At 47.5% G+C, this 23,917-nt stretch overlaps 2 protein-coding genes across 2 annotated transcripts in view; one reads left to right on the top strand and one right to left on the bottom strand.

Annotated features, from left to right (window-relative positions):
* Window positions 1-4,301: 4,301 nt before the first annotated feature.
* Window positions 4,302-5,584, bottom strand: LOC129499655 (glyceraldehyde-3-phosphate dehydrogenase-like). The gene has a single exon (XM_055309462.1). The coding sequence runs from the start codon at window positions 5,515-5,517 to the stop codon at window positions 4,516-4,518; it is 1,002 nt and encodes a 333-aa protein (XP_055165437.1). The 5' UTR covers window positions 5,518-5,584; the 3' UTR covers window positions 4,302-4,515.
* Window positions 5,585-17,129: 11,545 nt separating this feature from the next.
* Window positions 17,130-23,917, top strand: part of PTCH1 (patched 1) — a 70,272-nt gene continuing 63,484 nt past the window's right edge. Inside the window, exon 1 of the mRNA XM_055309403.1 lies at window positions 17,130-17,208. Coding sequence (XP_055165378.1) covers window positions 17,206-17,208 — 3 coding nt within the window. The 5' untranslated portion in view covers window positions 17,130-17,205. The remainder of the gene's footprint in view (window positions 17,209-23,917) is intronic.

Here is a 23,917-nt window from a genome sequence, read left to right on the forward strand (position 1 = left end):
TCTCTGCCTCTCTCTCTCTCTCTCTGTCTCTCATGAATAAATAAATAAAATCTTAAAAGAAGAAGAAGAGAAGAAGAAGAAGAAGAAGCAGCAGGGAAAACCTGTTTACTTGCCTTTTCCAGCTCCTAGAGTCTGCCTGTAATTCTTGGTTTATGAATGGCCCCTTCCCTCATTGAAGCCAGCAATGATAGGTGTGGTCCCTCTCAAATGGCACTCGACTTCTTCTCCTATCCCCCTCTTCTACTTTTAAGACTCTAGTTTAGGGATGCCTGGGTGGCTCAGCGGTTAAGCGTCTGCATTCGGCTCAGGGTGTATCGAGTCCCACATCGGGCTCCCTTCAGGGAGCCTGTTTCTCCCTCTGCCTGTGTCTCTCATGAATAAATAAATAAAATCTTAGAAAAAAAAAAAGACTCTAGTTTAGACCCACTCACCCAAAAAAAATCCAAGATAATCTCCCCATCTCAAGGCCTTAACTTAAATTACATTGGCAAAGTTTCTTTTTTCCAGGTGACGTAACATACTCACAAGTTCACAGGATTACGACGTGGACATCTTTGAGGAAACAGTATTTTGCTTCCCACAATCCACCCACCCCAATACTGTTTTATCAACATCTTAATTTTTTCTTAAAGTGAACCCCAACTCCATGCCACCTCACTTAGTCTTTCTAATCTGTGTAATTTCTGGAATTCTCACATTCACAAAATGGCATAAAATTTTTACCCAAGTCATTACTGGGTGAGTCAGCAGAAGTGTTCTAATGGTTTGACTAGCTATCCATTGTAAAGGCTAACCCTAGTCATAATGTCATCAAAGCATTTGAAGTAGACAGACTCCTTCAAATATGCAGATTGGATCAGAATCTGTCTTCTAAAATTAGCTTTATTATAGAGGAGCTGGCACCAGCAAACACTGGCCTAACCAAAATCACCCTGGTGAACACAGAGTACCTCTGAGTACCTACAGAGAGGTATCTACTTGCACATCCATGCTCATCAAAGTGTGAGGAGCAGCAGCCAAAATTTAGAAGTACCCAAGTGTCCATCAAAGGATGCAAGGATAAAGAAAATGTGGGAAATCCAGAGAGGGGAATACCATTCAGCCTTGAAAAAGAATGAAATCAGCACAGGCTACAACATGGATAAACCTTGAGGCTATTATATTCAGTGAAATAGGCCAGTCACGAAAGAATACATACTGTATGATTCCACTTCCATGAGTACCTAGAATAGCCAAATTCACAGAGACAAGAAGTAGAACGGTGGTTTCTGGGGAGCTGGGGGAGAGGGGAATTTTGAGGAGTTAGTGTGTCACAGGCACGGAGTTTCTGTTTTGTAAGATGAAAAGACCTGTGGGGATGGATGACGTGATGGTTGCACATCAGGGGGACTGTACTTCATGCCACTGAACCAATACTTAAAAAATGGCTGAAGTGGCAAATTTTATATTTTTTTAAGATTTTATTTATTTGAGAAAGAGGGAGAGAGAGAATGAGCTGAGGGGACTGGCAGAGGGAGAGAGAGAAGCTAGCTCCCGGATGAGCAGGGAGCCTGACAAGGGGCTTGATCCCAGGACCTTCGTACCACGACCTGAGCTGAAGGCAGATGCTTAGTGGACTGAGTCCCCCAGACACACCAGCTATTTTTATCTTATGTGCATTTACCACAATTTAAAAAATGATTTTCAAAAAGAGTTTAAATATATTTGAGCCTAGTTGTTTTTAAAATTGTTTGCAAGGGACGCCTAGTGGTCGCCATAGCTGCCTTCAGCTCAGGTCTTGATCTCAGGGTCCTGGGGTTGAGCCCCACATCAGGCTCCCTGCTCAGTGAGGAGTCTGTTTCTCCCTTTCCCTCTGTGCTCTCTCTCTCTCGCTCGCTCTCTCTCTCAAATAAATGAATAAGATCTTTTAAAAAATTATTTGCAGAATTGTTACAAGGTTTCTCATGATAATACAGGAAATTTCCTTCCTATGGAGAAACATTTTGTAGCAACTCAGAAACCAGAAAGTGAGATTTGCATACATTTCCAATGCTTAAAAATCTGGAGAGAAGCCACTATTACATTGTTTACTCCAGCCCCCTGGTCCTTTACACAGAGGAAGGTGAGAAAGCCCCAGAAAGTCCTAGAGTCTTGTTTTAACTTATAGGCTGTGGTACAAGACCCAGGCAGTGAGTATTGGCCTCTGTGCATGAGCACAGGTGAGAAAGCAGGACATTGATGGGACAGTGCTGGCATTCTCCCCTCATTCAGTAAGTGCTGGGGACCTACTGAAAGTTTCTAGCTTAGGGCTTGGTTGAAAAGAACTGAGTCTTAGGAAGGGGACTCTGTCATCATGCCTGGGAACCAGCTTGAAGACTATTATAATAGTCCATGAGAGAAATCCTGATGGCCTGGACCAGAGACGCCTGGGAGGGAAAAGAGTGAGTGTGAGCAAAAGGACAGTAGGAGAGGAGGTGGGACAGTGACAGCTGCATGACTGCTCCAACAAGGGTAGGGAGTAAGCTGGCTGAGGGAAAAGAATAAAAAGATGTGTGCACACATAATGCCAGGAGTGGACTGGTGTTGATGCCTCCTGGGTGGGGGAGGGGAGGGAGAGGAAGGCTATTTTGGCAAGAGCTTGATGGTTTCCCTTTTGACATTTTGAGTTTGGGGTACCAATAAACAACTCCGGTAGAGATTACAAATGTCCTAAATCATCAAGGAATTGAAGGACTAGAATATCTGGATGCCACCTGCCCACATCCTTGGACGACCGTGATGTGTCTGCTGGAGCTAAGTAGTGCCAGCTCTGCTGGACAGGACTCTGCACTTAACCACACTGTCTACCGCTTCCCAGTGTTTCCTCTACATTAAACTTGTATTTCTCTGGTTACTTAATTTATTATATTTTTTACCATTCAAAAGTGGGTTTTTTTGGTTTAAATGTATCTTTCTTTTTTCTTACAGACTGAATTTCCTACTTCTGCTAAAAAGGTTTCTTAAATCCCTAAGTCATGTTTTATGTCTCCTAAATGCATTATTTTTATTGTTTTACTTTTTGCATGTAAACACATTGTCTAGAACCCATTTTTTTAAAGATTTTATTTATTTATTTATTTGACAGAAAGAGAGAGAGCACAAGTAGGGGGAGCAGAAGAGGGAGATGGCGGAGATCACATGACCCTGAGATCACAACCTAAGCCAAAGGCAGATGCTTAAGCAACTGAGCCACCCAGGTGCCCCTAGAGCCCATTTTTGCAAATGTTTGAGATAGGGATACAAGTATATTTTGGTCCAGGAGGTAGCTACTTGGGTCAACACCATCATGTTTCATGTTAAATCTTTCCCACTGAAGTCAATTATCCCCTCTGTCAGATATTAAACTCTCATACCTCCTGGAATCTATTCTTGTGTTCTTGACTCCTTTTTACTAAATTATTTGACTTTCCTTATGATTAGAAGCAAGACAAAGCTCAAAAAGCAAGTTAGAACATAAGCACGAAGCCAGGCTCTGTCCAGACAATCTGTCTCTAGGTCCTTTACAGGAAGGGAAGTAGGATGAGAGAGGATCAGACACACATGGCTAGTCTGGAGGTGGGAAACCTGGGCAGTTTGGGTGACATGCTGTTTTACGTTCTGGGAAGTAGCCATATGGTGCTGGCCAGTTTGAATGAGAAGTCAGGAAAGCAACTGATCAAGTAGAAGGCCAGTCATTTGAAACCAGGAAAGTTCTAGCAGTGAGATGGAAAAAGAAAAAGAGATGAAGAGTCTGGTCCATAAACCATCTTTCTGATACTGAGACAATTTCTGTCCCATCTGGGGAGCATTTTATAGTCTTTTTCACTAGATAAGCAACCAATCTTGGAATATTGGGGTGAGTCAGTCAGATGAGTGGCTGAAACTGAGGAAGGGACAGGAGAGAAGTTTAGGTTGTGGTTAAGGGAAGCCCCATTTAGCTACCTACAGAGACCAAGTTCACCAGGCCTCTTCCTTTTCCCTTCAGGCCAGATCTAGACTAATGGCCCTAAAATCTTAGCAGGCATCAGAATCACTTGGAGGATTTGCTAAAACACAAATTGCTGGGCCCCACCTCCAGAGCTTCTGACTCAGTAGGTCTGTCCAGGGGAGGCTGATGCTGTAGACCCAGACACTCTACTTTGAGGACCACTTCTCTAGACTTTAATATCAAAATGTCTGATAGATATACTAATGACTAATAATTTAAATGACCAATAACACTTGAGACATTTAAAACATTAAATCATTTAAACATTAAAAACTTACTTGTAAACTTTTTCCTGACCCCTTATGCAGATTTTTTTTTTTTTTTTTTGGCTGGGTACAGTATACTTTATTGATGGTACACGACAAGGTAGGGCTCCCCAAGCCCCTCCCCTTCCTCGGGGTCTAGGATGTAAATTGGAGGTCAGGAGATTCTCAGTGTGTTGGGGGATTAAGTTGGGGCAGGGACTCCCCAGCAGCTGAGGGCCTCTCTCTTCCTCTTGTTCTTGCTGGGGCTGGTGGTCCAGGAGGCTCTTACTCCTTGGAGGCCATGTGGACCATGAGGTCCACCACCCGGTTGCTGTAGCCAAATTCATTGTCATACCAGGAAATGAGCTTGACAAAGTGGTCATTGAGGGCAATGCCAGCCCCGGCCTCGAAGATGGAAGAGTGGGTGTCACTGTTGAAGTCACAGGAGACAACCTGGTCCTCAGTGTAGCCCAGGATGCCCTTGAGGAGGCCCTCCGATGCCTGCTTCACTACCTTCTTGATGTCGTCATATTTGGCAGCTTTCTCCAGGCGGCAGGTCAGATCCACAACTAACACATTAGGGGTGGGGACACGGAAGGCCATGCCAGTGAGCTTCCCGTTCAGCTCAGGGATGACCTTGCCCACAGCCTTGGCGGCGCCAGTGGAAGCAGGGATGATGTTCTGGGCAGCCCCTCGGCCGTCACGCCACAGCTTCCCAGAGGGGCCGTCCACGGTCTTCTGGGTGGCAGTGATGGCACGGACAGTGGTCATGAGGCCCTCCACGATGCTGAAGTGGTCATGGATGACTTTGGCTAGAGGAGCCAAGCAGTTGGTGGTGCAGGAGGCATTGCTGACAATCTTGAGGGAGTTGTCATACTTCTCGTGGTTCACGCCCATCACAAACATGGGGGCATCAGCAGAAGGAGCAGAGATGATGACCCTCTTGGCCCCGCCCTTCAAGTGAGCCCCAGCCTTCTCCATGGTGGTGAAGACCCCAGTGGACTCCACAACATACTCAACACCAGCATCACCCCATTTGATGCTGGCGGGATCTCGCTCTTGGAAGATGAAGATGGACTTCCCGTTGATGACAAGTTTCCCATTCTCAGCCTTGACTGTGCCGTGGAATTTGCCGTGGGTAGAATCATACTGGAACATGTACACTATGTAGTTGAGATCAATGAAGGGGTCACTGATGGCGACAATATCCACTTCGCCAGAGTTAAAAGCAGCCCTGGTGACCAGGCGCCCAATACGGCCAAATCCGTTCACTCCGACCTTCACCATCGTGTCTCGGGGATGCGGCTGGCACTGCACCAGAAGATGCGGCTGTCTGTCGAACGGGGAGGAGCAGAGAGCCCCTTATGCAGAATTGATGCCATCTCTGTGCACACAGAAGAAGGGATATTCGAGTTGTGCCTCAAAGAGTGTATGTAAAGGTAGAAGGTATAGGAAATAGATAGAGGGAAGAGCAAGAGCATAGGCCCAAGAAAGTGAAAAAAAAAAAAAAAACAAAACAAAACAGAAAACCACACATAATTCCATTTGGCTCAGGAAGTGTGGTAAGGTGTGGAGCTACAGCTGGAGAGGAAGGCGACCAACCAATTCATCAGGGACCATATAAACCACACCAAGGAATGTGGACATGATGCCTGATAAACTCCTTTGGGTAATGGAAAGGGAATCATCAAAGGTAATTTCTGGCTGGATAACTTGTTAATGGAAGATCCATTAACTGAGTCAGAAAAGCAGGTTTGTTGACAAAGAATTCAGCCGGAGGAGGTAGGCAGGAACACGTTCAACTCTAGGCATCTGGGAAGCATCCATGTCCAGCAGGGAGTTAGATGTAGTCTGAAGTTCAGGGTAAATGGCTGAGAGGGAGACTGGGGTGGCAGTGGGCTCACTGCCCAATCTACAGGGGTAAAAGAGAAAGCCTGCAAAAGGAACTGAGGTCAGCACTGCCCCCTGTGGAGTGTTAACACTTGGGAAGTAGATGGAAGAGCAGGAATCAGCAAAGGAAGCTGGGGCAGTGGAGGGGAGGCAGGGAACAGTCAGAGAAGTAGAAGCAGAACACAGGCGGAGGCAGGAGAAACAACATACATGAGTGCATCATGAAGAGCTGTCAGAGGTGTTTCATGGGAACAATCTAATCTGTCAGTGCTCTGGACAGCCTGTTGGCCAAGGAGGCTGGAGCCCAGGACAGTCTCTCTAGCCAGAAAGCAGCCTTAGCTGGAATTCCTGGAGTGGAGAAAAGTAGGGTTAGACCACTGGGGTCCCCAGTCATCTCCAGCACTTGCTGCTCCATCATGACAGTGCGGCGTGCATAGCCTTGGGGGTGACCAGCTGTGGTGTACCCCTTGAACAAGGCTCCATGAGTTCCGTGGAGCAGACCAGGTTTCACTTGTAGCTGGTTGGTTTTGAGGGTGTGAGACAGAAAACAGATTCCAGGAATCCCGCATCTGTCTTCAGGTATATTGCATGGGTCTCTTATTTTTGCACTGGTGCACTATTTCCATGGTGTCAGAGTTGGCTCTAACCATACTCTGCCAATTAGAGCTCCACTGTCATTTTAAGATGCTTGCTTTGACAACGTTCCATGTTATGGGTTGAATTGTGTCCCTCAGGGAAGAGAGGTTGAAGTCTTAACTCCCAATACTTCAGAACGTGGTGATCTTATTTGGAAATAGGGTCATTGCAGATGTTGTTAGCTCAGAAGAGGTCATACTGGAACAGGGTGGACCCCTAGTCCAAGGACTGGTACCCTTATAGGAAGATACCAGACACAGAGACACACAGGGAGAATGCCTATGAAGATGGTGGCAGAGGTCAGAAGGGTGCATCTATAAGCCATGGAATGGCCGGTTGTCAGCCATCGATAGAAGCTGGGAGAAGGGCCTGGAACACATTCTCTCTCAGACCTCGTGGAAGGAAACAACCCTGCCAACATCTTAATTTTGAACTTCTAGTTTCCAGAAGTGTGAGAGAATAAATTTCTGTTATCTTAAGCCATCTTCTGTGTGGTATTTTGTTAGGACAGCCCTAGGAAAAAAACATACATAGAAAACTAGAAATTCATTTACATTATCATATGATAGTTCAGTATGATATTCTTCAAAGCAGGAAAAGGAAGTCTGTCCAACAAGGAACGTGTTAGATTCTTTGAATATGATTTCAACAGATGTAAATTTTGTGTTTCTTTCAACTTTATTGACAAAATTGTAAGAAGTTTAAGATGTACAATGCGATGATTTGATGTATGAACACGTTGTGAAGATAACCCTCATCAGGCTAATTAACATCCATCGTCTCACACATTTACCTTCTGTGTGTGAGAGAGAACATATAAACTCCACTCTTTTAGCAAATTCCAGTTACACAATCTAGTGTTATATGCTATAGTCACTATGTTCAACGTTAGATCCTCAGACCTATTCATCTTTTAATTGGAAGTTTGTATCCTTTTTACTGGCCTCTCCCTAGTATTCCTACCTACCAGCCCCTGGTAACCACCATTCTACTGTTTCTAGGAGTCCCACTTTTAGTTATTATTATTTTTTTTTTAGATTCGACATATAGGGATCCCTGGGTGGCGCAGCGGTTTGGAGCCTGCCTTTGGCCCAGGGCGCGATCCTGGAGACCCGGGATCGAATCCCACGTCGGGCTCCCGGTGCATGGAGCCTGCTTCTCCCTCTGCCTATGTCTCTGCCTCTATCTCTCTCTGTATGACTATCATAAATAAATAATTAAAAAAAAAAAAAAAAAAAAGATTCGACATATAAATGCTACTATGCAGTTTTTATCTTTCTTTTCTTTCTGGCTATTTTATTTAGTATAGTGGCCTCAAGTTCCAGCCATGTTATCCCAAATGGCAAGATTTTCTTCTTTTTAAAAGCTGAAGGGACTCCTGGGTGGCTCAGCCGTTGAGTGCCTGCCTTTGGCTCAGAGTGTGATTCTAGAGTCCCGGGATCAAGTCCCGAATTGGGCGTCCTGTATGGAGCCTGCTTCTCCCTCTGCCTGTGTCTCTGCCTCTCTCTGTGTGTGTCTCTCATGAATAAATAAATAAAATCTTAAAAAAAAAGCTGAATAATACTCCGTTGTTTATATATACACCACATTTTCTTTTTTTTTTTAATTTATTTATGATAGTCACACACAGAGAGAGAGAGAGGCAGAGACACAGGCAGAGGGAGAAGCAGGCTCCATGCACCGGGAGCCTGACGTGGGATTTGATCCCGGGTCTCCAGGATCACGCCCCGGGCCAAAGGCAGGCGCCAAACCGCTGCGCCACCCAGGGATCCCTACACCACATTTTCTTGATCCATTTATCCATTAACAGACATTTAGGTGTTTCCATACTTTGGTTATTGTGAATGATGCTAATGAACATGAGAGTAGCACAGATATCTCTTCAAGATAGTGATTTCATTTCCTTTGGATATACCTAGAATTAGAATCACTGGTATGGTATTTCTATCTTTAATTTCTTGAGGAAGCCCCATACTGTTTTCCACAGTGGATGCACCAGTTTACAATCCTACCAACAGTGCATGAGGGTTCCATTTTCTCCACATCCTCCTCAGCACTTGTTATGTTTTGCCCTCTTGATAATAGCCATCCTTCCATGTGTGAGGGAGATATCTTACTGTGCTTTTGAATTCCATTTTATTTATTTTTTAAAGATTTTATTTATTCATGAGACACAAACACACACACACACACACACACACACAGAGAGAGAGAGAGAGAGAGGCAGAAGGAGAAGCAGGCTCCATGCAGGGAGCCCAACGTGGGACTCAATCCCGGGTCTCCAGGATCACACCCCAAGCGGAAGGCGGCGCTAAACCGCTGAGCCACCAGGGCTGCCCCTGAATTCCATTTTAACAAGTGTACATTTCACATGCTTAAAAAATGTTTTTAAATTTCTATCACCTGCTCATACAAAGTTTTTTTTTTAAGGTTTTATTTGTTTATTCATGAGAGACACAAAGAGAGAGGCAGAGACATAGGCAGTGGGAGAAGCAGGCCCCCCGCAAGGAGCCCAATGTGGGACTTGATCCCAGGACGCCGGGATCACGCCCTGAGCCAAAGGCAGATGCTCAACCGTTGAGCCACCCAGGTGTCCCCATACAAAGTTTTAAATCATGGTACCTAGAAAGAATTTTAAGAGACCATCATTGAAACATCTTGAACAGATTATTATTCACATTTTACTCTGAGACTTTTCCTCAATCATCTTAGGCATAAAAGCTGACATTAAAAAAAAAAAAATGGTGCTCCTGGAAGGCAGCTCAAGTTTCTCAATCAAACACTTGAAAAGGTTTCATCTGGGGACACCGGGGTGGCTCGGTGGTTGAGCGTCTGCCTTGGTAATCCTAGAGTCCCAGGATCAAGTCCCGAATTGGGCTCCCTGCATGGAGCCTGCTTCTCCCTCTGCCTGTGTCTCTGCCTCTCTCTCTCTCTCTGTGTGTCTCTCATGAATAAATAAAAAAGATCTTTTCAAAAAAATTTACACATTCCCCTGACTTTCAGCTTGTACAGCTTCATTGCCTTGCAAAACATTACCTGGGTTTCTAGTCTGTGCCTAGGGAAAGAATGAAGGTGGTAGCTCAGAGGTTGGCCATGCTGGGGTGGGGAAGCAGAGGCTTCCAAGGACAGGATTTGCCCTGGGGAACCTCTGGGTCTTCCCTTCTCCCTCTCTCCTTTGCTCTGATCAGCAGCCCCTCTTCCTTTCCTCAGCATCCCTCCTCACCACACTCTGCCCTTTCAGGGGCCAGGCTCAGGCTCACACTCCCTGTGCTCTTCCCCGCCCCATTCCCACCCTGCTCACACACTTGTCATTTGTTCTTCATACCCTGCTAGACCATGAGTTTGTCCAGGAATATGATGGTGTCTTTTTAAAAAAATGTTTTTATAATGAAGCAGATCTACATTTTCAAGAACAAGGATAAAATGAATTTTTTTCTTTACAATTTTTTTCCATAGGCTCCACACCCCACATGGGGCTTGAACTCACAACCCCGAGATCAAAAGTTGCATGCTCTACTGACGGAGTCAGCCAGGCACCCCAAAATGAATTATTTTTGAAGTTTCAAAATTCAATAATTCATTGCTTCCTGAAGCCCTAGAAATAACTGCTTCCCTGAGTGGGTTTGTCATGCTCTGGCTTTTCTAAGTACCACCTGGTTTTGACCCTTGTGTAAATGGAATTTATGTGTGCACTTTTATGAGATTTGCCTCTGACCCAGCTATTTCACCCAAGATAATGTTTGTAAGATTCATCCTGTTGCTAGAAGGTAGCTAGCTAGGGCTCACTTATTTTCACCTCTTGGTAGAATTCCACCATGTGAATTCTTCAGGTTCTCTTTGCTACTTTATTTTTTTTATTTTTATTTTTTTAAATTTTTTTTTTAGTTTATTTATGATAGTCACAGAAGAGAGAGGCAGAGACACAGGCAGAGGGAGAAGCAGGCTCCATGCACCGGGAGCCCGACGTGGGATTCGATCCCTGGTCTCCAGGATCGCGCCCTGGGCCAAAGGCAGGCGCCAAACCACTGCGCCACCCAGGGATCCCCTCTTTGCTACTTTAATGGACGTTTTCATCATGTCCATTTTATGCCATTACAAATGCTGATGTTCTCAACTGCCCCTCCCAGGCATCATCTTTCTCTTAGAAATATATCTAGGAGTGGGATTCATCTTGCTAGACAATGCCAAATCACAAGGCAAAAATAATTTTCCAGCCTGTACTCCACCCAGTGGTGTCCGAAAGTCCCCACTATTTCAGTCTTGTTCATACTTGCTAAGAATTTTGGCAATCTAAAAAAAAAAAAAAAAAAAAAGAATGTTGCCCATCTGAAGGGTATGAAATAGTTCATGGTGCTTTTAAGGAAGATGATTTTTTCATTCCCCAGTTCCCAGCATCTAACAGAAGACTCTGCATGAAGAGCTCACAAAACTTTTACCGATGAATCAACAGCAATAATGCAGTGTGACAGTGACAAGTACCATGAGAGAGGACAATGTTAACATATTTGTAAATTAGCTTTCTCTTAAGTCTTCCAAGCTAGTTGCATATCAGGATCACCCAAGTATCCTTTTATTTTCCTGACATTTTATTATGAAAAACATCAAACATACAACAAAGTTGGAAGGATTTGACAGTAAATACCCAACCTGGATCCTACCATTAACATTTTACTACACTTGTTCTAAGGAGATTCTTTAGAAAAATGTCAATTACCCAGCGCTGAGATTCTGATTCTAGAGCTCTGGGATGGGAGCAGACTCTATTTTTGTTTTTTCATTTTTGTTTTTAAACTCCCCAGGTGATTCTGATGAGCAGCCAGCCTTGGAAACCACTGCCTGAAGGAACTTGCAGCAATAAATAAAGAAGACAGATTTATAATTAGCCTAGCAGGGCTCATTCTTTGTGGGGGGATTAAAGTTCTGCTGGGTGCCTTAAGCCATTTTCTTAGACCACCAGCATTCCTAGGAAATGTGTCACCCGGTGTCAGATTTGTGGAGGTGTGGGCAGGTTCCTTGGAGGTGACAGGTCAGGTCCTCCTTGCGTCAGAAGCGAAGAAGCGGCCAGGTCCTGTCCATCCTACTCCTCCCTCTGAATGTCACAGGAACTTGCCCTTTGGATCCATGCCAGGTCCTTTCAATATCCAAGGGTTTTTATGGGCTGAACTGTATATCCCCCTAAATTCCTATATTGAAGCTCTAACCCCCAGTACCCCAGAGTGAGACTGTACTTGGAGTTAAGGTCTTTAAAGAGGTAATCAAATTAAAATGAGGTCATATGATGGGCCCCAATCCAATACAACTGGTGTCTTTAGGAGAAGAGGAAATGTGTGCATACACACACTCACAGAGAGAAGACCATGTGATGACACAAGACGATGACCACCTACAAGCCAGAGAGAGGCCTCAGAAGAAACCAACCCTGACAAGATCTTGATCTTGGACTTCTAGCCTCCAAGACCATGAGAAAATAAATTTGTTGCTTAAGAACTCCATCTGTGATACTTGGTTATGGCAACTCCAGCAAGCTTATATAGGTGTGAAGGGAAGGCACTAAGCCTGGGGTCAGATGGCAGGGCAGGCAGACTCGGGCTTCTACTCCCTACTCCCAGGAAACAGGCCTCTATCAACAAGTGGGCATGGTTGCAGGAGAAGGTGGCCCTGGCCCCAGGGCCCTCCCCATGCGGCTGCTGGGAAACAGGAACACACATTCTCTCCAGACCCTTGCTCCTCAGAGGGGTCTTCCTCACAAACACAAGGACGTGAACTGTCTATATGCCAGTGGTCTTCAGAGCTACCGACTATCCCGCACACTTGTGGCCGAGTGGGCCCCAGAACACAGCAAAGTGACAGGAAGGGCTCAAGGACATCTGAGCCCTTCCACCTCAAACCTGTCCCCCGAAATCTCACCCACACCTGCCTTTGCTTCACACACCTCTCTCTCTCACAGCACGAAAATGGATCATAGCTCACCCTCCAGATTTTGAGTCCTGGGGCGTGGGTAGGTGCATTCCGGTCCTGTGCCTCTTCCTGCTGATCTTAATCAAGACAAATGACGAATTCTGAGTGGCAATAATGCCAATTGTGTAAAACAGCACTTTTGGTCAGGCAGAGGCTGTTTTTTATATTTACTACATTTAATATTTTTTTTTTTTAGCCTTCCTAGGTACAATTAGAACCTTGACGGGAACTTTTCTGACCTGCTTGATTATAATAAGCTGTTTCTCCAGGCCCTGATCCACCACCATCACTATCCCCATCCCCACCATCCAGCCTGGCCACACCTGCTTTCCACAGTTTAAAAATATCCTTTGGCATTTCATTCCTTACCACGTTCTTCATTTGGCAAGGCTTGTCCCCTACAGGTCTTCTGGAGAGGAGACTGTCATCAGAAGGAGTCCTATGCAGACATCACTTGCAAGAGTAAACAATTTGCTAAGTTTCGTTTTTTAAGATAGGGGTTGCATCGGTATCTTTCTCTTCCTGTTTCTTCTTGTCCTGAGATTGCTGTCCTATGAATACTTCATCACCCCCATGAACCTCCCTCCTCAGTAATCAGGTCCCTTGGAGCCTTTGGTTTCTGACTTTCCAGATCTCACCCCACCCCTTTGGTTTCCAAGCTGTTTGTTCAGATTTTTCTGTTCTGCAATCCTGTTTTACCTCTTGTTGCTGTTTAAAGAATTCTCCTTTTACTGTTTCAGCATATCTCAGCACTGCTATGCAATTGCTCATCCAGTCTCCTAATTCAAATCAACCACCTTTAAATATTCCTTACCCCTCCGGTCTTCATAGCCCTAATTCTCCAAGTTGGCTTGGCTGTGGGTATCTTCCTGACAGGAAGGAGGCAGAAGGTGGGGGTGGGTAATCATTTTAGAATTGGAATCCCTACACTGAACAAAATTGCTTTTTATGAGAGCTTGATCCGTCTGATCCAGGATCAAAGAATGGCTGACCTAAGATGAGTGTGCACAAGTGGTGGATAGCTTCTTAGATGTGGACAAATGTTTCTTCTGAACCCTCAATTATTCATTTGAAGTATTCCAGTTGCTGGAAGTTACTCCGAGAGAGGGACTAGGTAAAAGTGTTTGGCACCCATATTTAGCAGGAGCCAGGGAAGAGGGGAACACAGAATGAAGACTGTGTCCACGTGCATGCATGTGCCCCTGTGTGTGTGTGCGTGTGTGTGCATGCATGTGTGTGTGTGTGTGTGTGTGTGTGTGTGTGTAACAAGGGTAACAACGGTATCTCAAGTAGCAACAGATATTCACAAAGACAGAGCCAGGGATGACCTTGCCCAGCCACAGACTCGATTATACCCATGTGATTTGTTTCAAAGCCATTTCATAAAGTCCTCTCCTGTCCACTTCTTTGGTATGTGCCTAATGGCTCCGTCTAGTCCTGCCTGATGCCCTGAAATCTCCAACTTTAGAATTATTCCTCTGGGTATGGTTCCACAAGTCCAAGTTAACTTGCAAAAATACTGTCTAGTAGCCTGGTCGACCATTAACACCTTGGTGCCAATTGGCTTATCAGACCGGCAGGCTAGAGCTGAGCTCTGTGGTCTGGAAGCCTCTCAGTCATTGACACCTCCATGCCAAGTCGGTTATCAGACTGGGCAGCGCCAGGGGGGTTTTGCAGGAAAGGGCACAACCAACTTTAGAGGGGTGGAAGCAGCTGTTTGATGAGGAAGAGCCCGCCCTGGTGGGGAGTCTCAGAGAAATGCCAGAAGGTAACATATGGGGGTCTGGACCCTGCAGAACACATATCTCACAGTTGATGATTTAACGTTTCTAGCATCTTAGAGGGAAGAGAGGCACAGCATTGAGACGATTCACAAAGACTGATTTTAGAGGAAGGAAAAGACAGGCTGGCTGCTCTTGTCGGTAGAGAAAGGATTTCCAGTGAGTTCTCCTTGCTGACCTTTGTTCCAATCCCAAAGGCGGTCTCCCTGATTCTTTACGTCACCACTAGCCAACTCCAACTTCTTGCACTCAGATCAAGCTGTCTTCACTCCCAGTCATAAAGCATTTGACTAAAATAGGACATAATATGAACACATTCAGTCTTAACTAATGGATTAAAAAACCCCACGAAATCTGGCTAGCTCTGTAATCTTCCTGTCCTGCACCATTAAGGGGGACAGGAAGCTCACACAGCTACAGGGCTCTTGCCTGAACAGACCCCTTCCACAGCCAAGTACTATTTTGCGTTTGTAATTTTGAGTTCCTAAAGAAGCCCCCACCCTTCCCAAACTGCATAAGCCTATACTAAACCTGGATCCACCCCTGATTATCAGCCTTGGCCACCTACTTGAGGAGCCTGTGCTCAAGCTTGCTTGCAGAGGGTGGGGTTGGGGGTGTCATTTTAGTTAGGAAAAGCAAAGCATGCTGGAGTTTCTCTGCAAAATCAGCATACTTACGACAAGATATTGTGGGCCATTTTAATGTCCTTTGCTAAGCAGTTTCTCTTTTTTTCTTATCTTCCCCTTTCTCTTTCATATTCTAGACTACTCTATTTGGAGATGTATTTTTACCTTCCTCTTCCTTACCCCATCCAAGTTTATAGCAGGGTATGAATAGATCTTTTGATATGACATCAAAACATAGTGTTTCTTAGAGAAATGTTGATGGGTTTATTTTTCCAATTATTATGACTCTTAGAACCCATGTTCAGCTTGAATAAGTGGATAATATCCATTTAAGAACATTTTCTTCCTAAAGTCAATTGGTATGAAATGACTTTCTGGACCTACGTAATTCACAGGGCTGCCCAACATTCCAATGCTTAATTACTTAATGCAACTCAAACATAAGCACTCTGGAAACTGAAATAACCTTATTTAAAAATGGTATATCGCCTTTGGGGGAAGGGAGACCAACTGTGACTCCTAGGTTGGTTGTGTGTGTGTGTGTTTTAATATCACACACGTGCGTGCGCGTGCACACACACACACACACACCTAATCACACTGTCAACCTAGGAGGAGGTGAGGAAAGGCTGGCTTTATTTATAGACCAGCCGGTTAACTCTTTATATTTTCAATAAATTATCTTACTTTCCCCCCATCTGTCATTCATCTATATTCATAATGTGGACCATTTAAAATAGCACCTTTCAGCCGTGTGCGAAACACAAGTCTACCCTGCAGGTTTGAGCAGATAAAATGTTCAACACTGTAGCAGGGTCTCTCCGGAACAGGGCTTTCCATTTAGGGCAAGAGGTTAACAGCCCTTGGGCACGGAGGCACTTCCGTCTAACCCCATCACCCAAGCTTGCCACATTTGGGAAGGCAGCGTGGGTGGGAGCATTTGGGTGGCATACCCCAAAAACCACAGTAATTGGAAGGGGAAAAAGGCAAATATCAATTAGTAATTCCTCAGCCAGCTACCAATCTTGGTTTCCACGGGACTCCACCTTGGTCTCTTCAGAAGTAGCAGCTTCCCAGGGACCTCGGACAGAAACGACGCGAATCCACTTACATCTTGGTGCGTTGAACATTTCCCCAGGGAGGCTCTTGTTATCTGCCCGGCTTCCCTGGCTCCCTGCCTCCCCGTCAGCCTGGGGCCTGTCAACCCGAATGCTCCCAGCTTCTCAGGGCTTCCGTGGGAATGCGAGCAGGAAAGGGCTTTGAGAACTGAGGACAGGCAAGGTGGTGGTGTTCCGCAGCGCTCGGGGCACCCCGCATTTCTCGGAGCTCTGGGGACGCTGCAGCGCGGCTTCCCCGCGCCCCGGGCGACCCCCGCCCCCGGGTTCGGGCAAGTGGCTCGGTGTTAGCAAATGATGCGTGTGCGTGTGCGTGCGCGTCTGTGGTGGGAGCGCGCAAGGCGGGGAAGGCGAGGTGGCGCGCCGAGACCCCCCGCCCCGCGGCCCCCCGCAGACGGGGCGGAGGGGGGCCGGGGCTCGCCGGAGCTCGCGCGACCCGGCGCCTCCCAGGAAGGCGGGGAGGGGAGCGCCTGTTTACCCAGGAGGGCAGTGCTGATAGCACGTTCCTCGAGTTTACTTTGCTTTCCTTGAGTTTATTGTAAAGGGGTAAAGTTTTCGGATCCGTCACGTGACCCTGACAGGTCCTGCCTATGGCGCGGCAGACCACCCACGCCGAGGGCCATGGAACTGCTTAATAGAAACAGGCTTGTAATTGTGAGTCCGCGCTGCACTCCGCCGAGAGCCTCCGGCGGCCCAGCGCGCCGAGGTTTTTACACTTTCCGTTCCTTTTGTAAAGACGGAGGAGGAGGAGGAGAAGACGAAGACGAAGACGGAGAAAAAGACGACGACAGGGAAGACAAAGAGGCCCGCAGCGACGAGGCTAGGGGTAGACGAGGGAAGACGGGGAGAAGACGGAGGAGCGCAGGACCAGGACAGGGGGGCGAGGGGGAAAAAGGAATTGATGTGAAACTCAAGCGCAGCGTCCGCGCCATCGGCACCCGCGCTCCGGGCAGGGCTTGACGGCCGGCTATGGTGAGTGCAGCCGCCGCCGCCACCGCCGCCGCCGCCGCCGCCGCCGCCGCCGCCGCCTGCGCCCCGGGGCCGCGGGGCTGGGGGGGCGGGAGGCCGGGCGCCCCGCGCGGCGGACGGAGGGCCGGGGCCGGGCGGGAGGGGCGGGCGGCGCGCCGGGGCCGCGGGGCTGGGGGGGGGGTGCGCCGCCGGGGCGCGGGAGCGCCGGCCCGGTCTCCACGCTCGCTCGCTCGCTCGTCGCGGGCCCCCGCCCCCCCTCCTGCCCGAGGCCGGCCCCGCGGGGCGGGGAGGGGGCCAACTGCGGCGGGCCCGGCCGGGGAATGGCTCCGGGGGGAGTTCTCACGGAGGGGGTCGCCCGGGATCCCATTTTCACGCTTGAAAGGGTCGCCACCTTGGCTTCCGCTCCCCAGCCTGCTGGTGGCTCCCGACTCGCCAGCGGAGGCAGAGCTGGGCTGGGAGGGCGGGTGCGGAGAGTGACAGCACCGGGGGGAGCGTGCGGGCCAGAGCGCGCTCCGGAGCGAGCCCCGCGCTCTCGGGGGCGCCCGGGGAGCCCCGCTGGAGGGCAGGGGCGCGCGCTCCTGCTCCCGCACGCGCTCCCGCACCCGCACGCCCGGAGCGCGACGCCCAGGGCTGGCCGAGAAGCATCTTGAAAACCCAGCGCTCACACATCCCCCTCCCGCCGCCGTTGGTGGGAAAAGAGGCCAGAGGTGCTTTTCTGGGTTCAGGAAGGGGCCGCTGGTGGGAGATGCACGCGTTGACTCTTGCGCCCACGCAGTGGGGCGTTCTGGTGCCTGCCACCCATTAAAGAGGTCGGCGGCCAGCCGGGTGCCGAGTGTGGCCTCATGGGAGTCCTGAGGCGGGGCAGGCTGATTCAAACCCCTTTAGACCCGATGCCAACACTGGGCCCACAGGACCTCAGGGACCGTACCTCTGGGATGACGTGGGTTAGGCCTCCAGATATTTAGGTTCGTTTTAAAAGTGACTCCTAGGGTGTGCTTGAGCGATCAGTCCCAAGTGTTCAGACCTCCACGCCCAACACCTAAGAAGAGCCATATGGATTGTTTTCTATGGAAGACACCCAGAGACCTCTCTTTTCCTAGACCTGGGAGAGAAGACTATCTTCTTCCATTTTTACCCTCTTTCCTCCCTGGGGAGGGGAAAATCTAAAAGAACTAGACATAAACAAAAAAGACTCACAATGGGCGGTCCTACATATTTCATAATTGTATAACTGAGGTCTTGAACTACAATAGTCCTTTTTCAGCATTCTGTGTGCGATTCTTTCTTCCTCCAGTTGTTCAACATGCAATTAATTGCCTTGACAAAGAAAGACAATGCTTTTTGGTGTCATCCTTTGTTACTGTAACTTACTATTTCTGGGTGGTACCTCAGGATAAATTGTTGCCTCAGGTGCATTGTGCACCCATGTTGTAAAACAAGGGGCTTTCAATTGCGAGTTTGTGTGTGTTCCAGCTGTCATCCAGCTTCCTTCCACAAGGCTGTGTAAAATGTCTTTGAGTCCAATATCTTTTTATATTAAAATGTTGAATCAAGGTGGACACCAATAGGCCCATTCTCAATTTGGGGTATTAGCTTCATTTCAAACTCACTGTGAGAAGTGTATCTAATTTCTGGTTATAATCTAGTCCTAATCTAACAAGCTATTTGAATAGGAGTTCACACCATTTGGAATAATTTTGTTGGGGGGGTGGAGGCTGCTTTTACAAATTGTCCTCAACTTTCTACAGATAGAAAAACTGATGAAGCAAATCAATATGGATTAAAATATCTGTCTTCCCTGTTTTTATCCTCATTCCTCTCCTCTCTCCCTCCCTCCCTCTCTCTCACACACACACCTTTTATTTTCTCCCGCCTCTGCCACAGTGTATAAAGCCCTATTGAGACATGTAGGCGTGATGTGTAAACCGGATTAGCAGTATGAAAGAAAGACACACAATAAGCTGGAATTGTTTTACTTCCCTTTCATTTCTCATGCTTATATCTCTAATAAATTTGTTGCTCCAGCAGTGGGTCAAAGGGATCATGTTGCTCAGCTTCTTTTTCTTGCAAGACCCAATGGCAGAGATCACCAAAATGAATGGTGTGCCTTCTGCCAAATGCAAAGCTTGATATAGATATATTAGATGGGGAGATAGAGATGAGGCAAGAGAGAGATGGAGGGGAAAAAAAATGTTCAGAGTCTGGGTCTTTCCAGACTACATCTCTATCCACTGGAGATAGATGTGGCTTGGGGGGAGTGGGGGTGGACACATCAGTACAAGGATCAATGCTATGTTTTCTTTCAAGTTCATTGTAGGCTCTGAACATTTTCTCTGTATTTGGTGACCAAAAGTTTTGGTACCGCATAAAGTCTAATTCTCCTTTTCAAGCTAGTATTTGAACCTGGAGTAATAAATGTGGAGATTTCTGGGACCTTCTCTGGACATCTCCCCTCTACCACCCTTTGCCCCCATCCTAAGCTCACTGCTGGCTCAAAAAATGCCAGTGCTCCTGGGTTTGTGCTGTAGACATCTCATTTACTCCTTTGTGGGATTGGGAGCAGCTTCCCATTAAAGGAGATCAGGGGTAATTAGCAGCATTATTTTGACAAGTTGGCTAGAGCTGTTCCCTTTCCTCCAGTCCTGGAGAGGAAGGAATAGGGGAGGGAACAGAAGGTAGAAGGGGAAGGGGAGGAGAGTCATGCTTTGGAGTTTCTCATTCTGTGGCTGCTGAATCTTTTTTTTCCCTCCCCCCCTGAAACTTCTTAGACTCATTTTCTACCATCACCCCTTTAAGTAAATACAAAAGCTGCCAATGAGAAAATAATAAGGCATTCTTAGGGAGCCAAGAAAATGTGGTGGATGGTGGCATACTGGCTTGAGGGGAGTCAAAGTACCTGCTTTCAAGTGCTCAAGCTCTGGCCCATCACTCACATCCTGTACCTTGGGCTCCCCACCCAGAAATAGAGTATTACATCAAATCCCCAGTTCCTCTCCCCATCGCAGCCTCTCAACAGGCATACTGGGGGACTTAATGTAACATTTGCAATTCTTTGCATTTATGGAAAAGAATTATTAAGCTCAGGCAAAATTATAACAAGACCCAAAGTCAACATACTAGAATACATTTACCCCTTTATTCATTTCTACTCTGCAAAAATTAGCTACATTACACTAGATCTTAAAGACCCATTTCGTTGGATCTGAGAAACCAGTGAAAAGTTAAATCTCACCATGGTTTCTCATTACCCAACCAAGTCCAGCTCCCACAATTGCTTATCAATGGAATGTCCGAATACAAAGGGCAGATGTTTCATTTCGGTGTTATCACTTGGATAATCAGATGTCATTTTTGAGATGTATGTAGTGTGGCCACAGATTTGAAGTACTGGAGCAGAAAAGGGGAAATATTTTTCATATTCGTATTTTAAAAGTTTAAGGAAATCTGTTTGAAAACTACAGATTCCTATGAAGTCTTGGATCATAATGGGATGACCTAAATGACAATTGATGCATTGAGATGATGCATTCCCCTTTACCTGGAAAGGGGAAACAGAACACTCTACTGTTGCTCCAAAGTGAGCCAGCAACTCCTGCTGGTTGAAAAGGCCCAAGCTCTCACTTATTTGGTAACTCTCAGGAGGGGAGCCACACTCCAGAGAGGCCATTAAAGGGACTGTTCCCAGCAGACACCTTCACAGGCCTGGCTCCTCCAGCCAGCCTCATCTCAGGTCTGGAGAATTCTTATGGTTAGTTGAAGTTAACAAACCCGGTGTGGCGCAGCGGTCCCCTGCACAGGGCATGCATATTAAAGCCGACAACGCTTACAAATGTAAATAAGGGCAGATTGATTAGGAACAACATTATCGCTGGGAATGTCGCACTCGCATGCATCAGCAATGAGGCAAATTGGGGGCAGCCTCAGCCCTGACCACCCAAGTCGAGCAGGCTTTTACACTAGCTCCTCTTCCCTTTCTTAAAACGTTACAGAAACAAGGCCAATTAGATCCTCAAAGTAATTCATCTCTGTGTAGGAAAAAAGCAGACCACAGGGGAAGCGGTGGGTGGGGGTGGGGAGATTAAGATAGCGCTCGTTAGAGCCCTGGCTGCGGACTGCGTCCTGGAACCGATGGGTAGAATTTACAGGCAAGGACTATTGTCTGAGATGCTGAAAAGTTAACCTATCAAACAGCGGGTGAGGAGGCTGAGGGCGCCGAAAACCCGGGAGATCAATGTTCAAAACGTTTAGGAATTAAGTCAAACTGAGGGAAATGAGCCCGAGTGGAAGAGCTTTGCCATTCAAATGGTGCAGCAGTCAGAACGAGGAAAGGCAGCTGCGTGCAGAGAGTAATAAGGACCCATGATGTGTACATAGCCTATCATTTCATTTTAGAAGTCCATAATCCAAGTAGCTAAACTGAAATTGCTGTAAATAAAAGACTGGGTGGCACAAGTAATGTTTGGTAAAAAAAACAAACAAACAAAAACGCTGTAAAGGAATTTGAAAAGACAAACCTAGCAACCTATCGCTACATGGTTACTTTGCTAGACAGCACGACTCAAGTATTAAAAAGACAGGGTAAAACCAGGGGTACAACCCCCAACTCTCTAAAAAATGTCCAGTGGTAAGCACTTAATAGTTTGACTTGAAACTTCGTCTGCAGAACCACTCAGTAAGAAAAGTTGGAATAAATCACCTTTCCTGCTTTATGTTCTCTATCGAACATAATAAAGGTCAGGGCATCGCTTCAAGATTAAACTTGCTATGTGTCGAGCCCAATCTTCCTGCGATATTATTTATTAACGTGTCACTTCAATTGCACGGTGCTTGCCTTCTCTTCTGGACTTTAACAGCCCTCCCGGAGCGGCGCACGGAATCACGTGCTCCTTCGGAGTTCTGAGTTTTGAATTTCCGCGCTGGCCGGGTCCTCCGGTCCTCCTCTTGATCTCGTAAGCACCCTCAGACACCTCTACCGTCTTTGTCTCTATCCTGCGGGACACCCGACCTCGCCAGGGGAGCTGCACACGTTCCGCCGGCTTGGAGTTCAGGGCACAGGGCCTCCCGCTGAATCCAGGAAGGAGCATAAGGCTAGAAGGAAGGTGGTGCGGCTGGATCGAGAGGAAGAGAAACGGGTGAAAGAGGAAGGAGCAAGGAAAGGGGCGACGGAAAGAAGGAGGGAGGTGGAAGCCACCAAAGAGGAAGGAAGAGGGCGGGGAGGGCGGGGAGGGCGGCCGACAAGTCCCCCCCGGGAGCCGCGTGGGCGCCCGGGTGACCTGCGCGCGGGGCTGCAGTCCCCCCGGGCCGGGGCCGCGTACACCGGCCGCTGAATGGGCAGGGACCCGTGCGCTCGGCCATTGGCCGGCCGCGAGGAGGCCGCGCGGACATTGGGCAACGTAAGGGGGCCGGACCGCCTTCAGGAATGTACTACGGCGCGTCCGGCACGTCGGTCCGCGCCGGCGGGGCGCGAGCCGTGTCTGGGTTCCTGGGAGGCCGCGCCGGAGCCTTAGAATCCGCCGGGCGCGAGCCAGGCGCACCGACTCCCCTACCTGCTCCGCCGGGGCCGCGCGGGGAGTCCCGGAGCTCGGGTGCGCGCAGGCGGACGCAGACGCGCGCGCTCAGGCCTCCGGCCGCCCCGCGCACCGCCCCGGCCCGGCCCTGGGTCACGTGGGCGCGTGGGCCCCGCCTGCTCTCTGCTCCTCCCCCTTTCCCTCCATCTGGGTTTCTTTCTTTCCTTTCTTTCTTCTTTTTTTTCAATGAACACACACCGTGTGCATCTTAAAGCCACACTGCCCCATTTCACGGCTGCAATCGGCTTCTGGCTGACGCGGGTTCCCCTCTGCAGTTCAACCACGTTTTTAAAAAAGAAAGGCAAAAATACTAAAACGAAACAGAATCGAGAGTGTGTGGGTCTGGTCCTTGTCTCAGGGAGGGACTTAATAATCTGCAAACAAGAAAAACAAGTTACACTCTCAAAACATTTTTATGATATTTAAATAAAAAACGGAACTGTGTAGGGAGTTTAATTCGTCTCTGGCCCCAGGATCCACTTCAGAGGGTCGCGTGTTTTCTTCCCCAACGGGAAGCGAATCCCTGGGATGTCTCGGTGACACTGGCCGCAGTGTCCTGACAAGTCCTCGCAATCAGCGCACAATTTGTTTCGAATGAATCCAACATCAAAGCCTTTATTCTCCCCAACGTCACGCTATTATTAAATATAACAGGATGCGTACCAGTTTTTGAAAAAAAATAAAACGTTTTAAACGGACTTTAAATAAACAAGGACATGTGGGCGATAAGAGGGGGGAGTCCAAGTGAACCCCAAATAGGAAAACTTTCTTTTTTTTTCTCAATGAAACAATTCCTTTGCTCCTGGCTGTTAAAAGGACTCTGTGTTTCTCTTTTACATATGTCATATTAAAGATTCAAATAAAAACGCCTCTGCTTCAGTGTCTCGATTCCACGTTTTTAAAACTCTGACTCCTTCAAACGGGGACTGTGCTGCCATGGGTATTGGGGTGGGGGGGAAGGATTTTAAGAAAGGGTGGCTTTTCTTAACGTCCTTACTTTCCTCTTTAACTTTCCATTTTGTTTATCTTAATGCGAGGCGTTGTTCCCTGCGAGAGCCTAAGTCTTCTCTTTAGCTAAAAAAGAAAAGAGAGGAGAAAAAAAAAAAAATCTGGCACACACTGGCGCACTATCCACCACCCTGTCA

Source organism: Nyctereutes procyonoides, unplaced genomic scaffold, assembly GCF_905146905.1.
Source record: "Nyctereutes procyonoides isolate TBG_1078 unplaced genomic scaffold, NYPRO_anot_genome, whole genome shotgun sequence".
In the NCBI taxonomy this organism is placed as follows: Eukaryota; Metazoa; Chordata; class Mammalia; order Carnivora; family Canidae; genus Nyctereutes; species Nyctereutes procyonoides.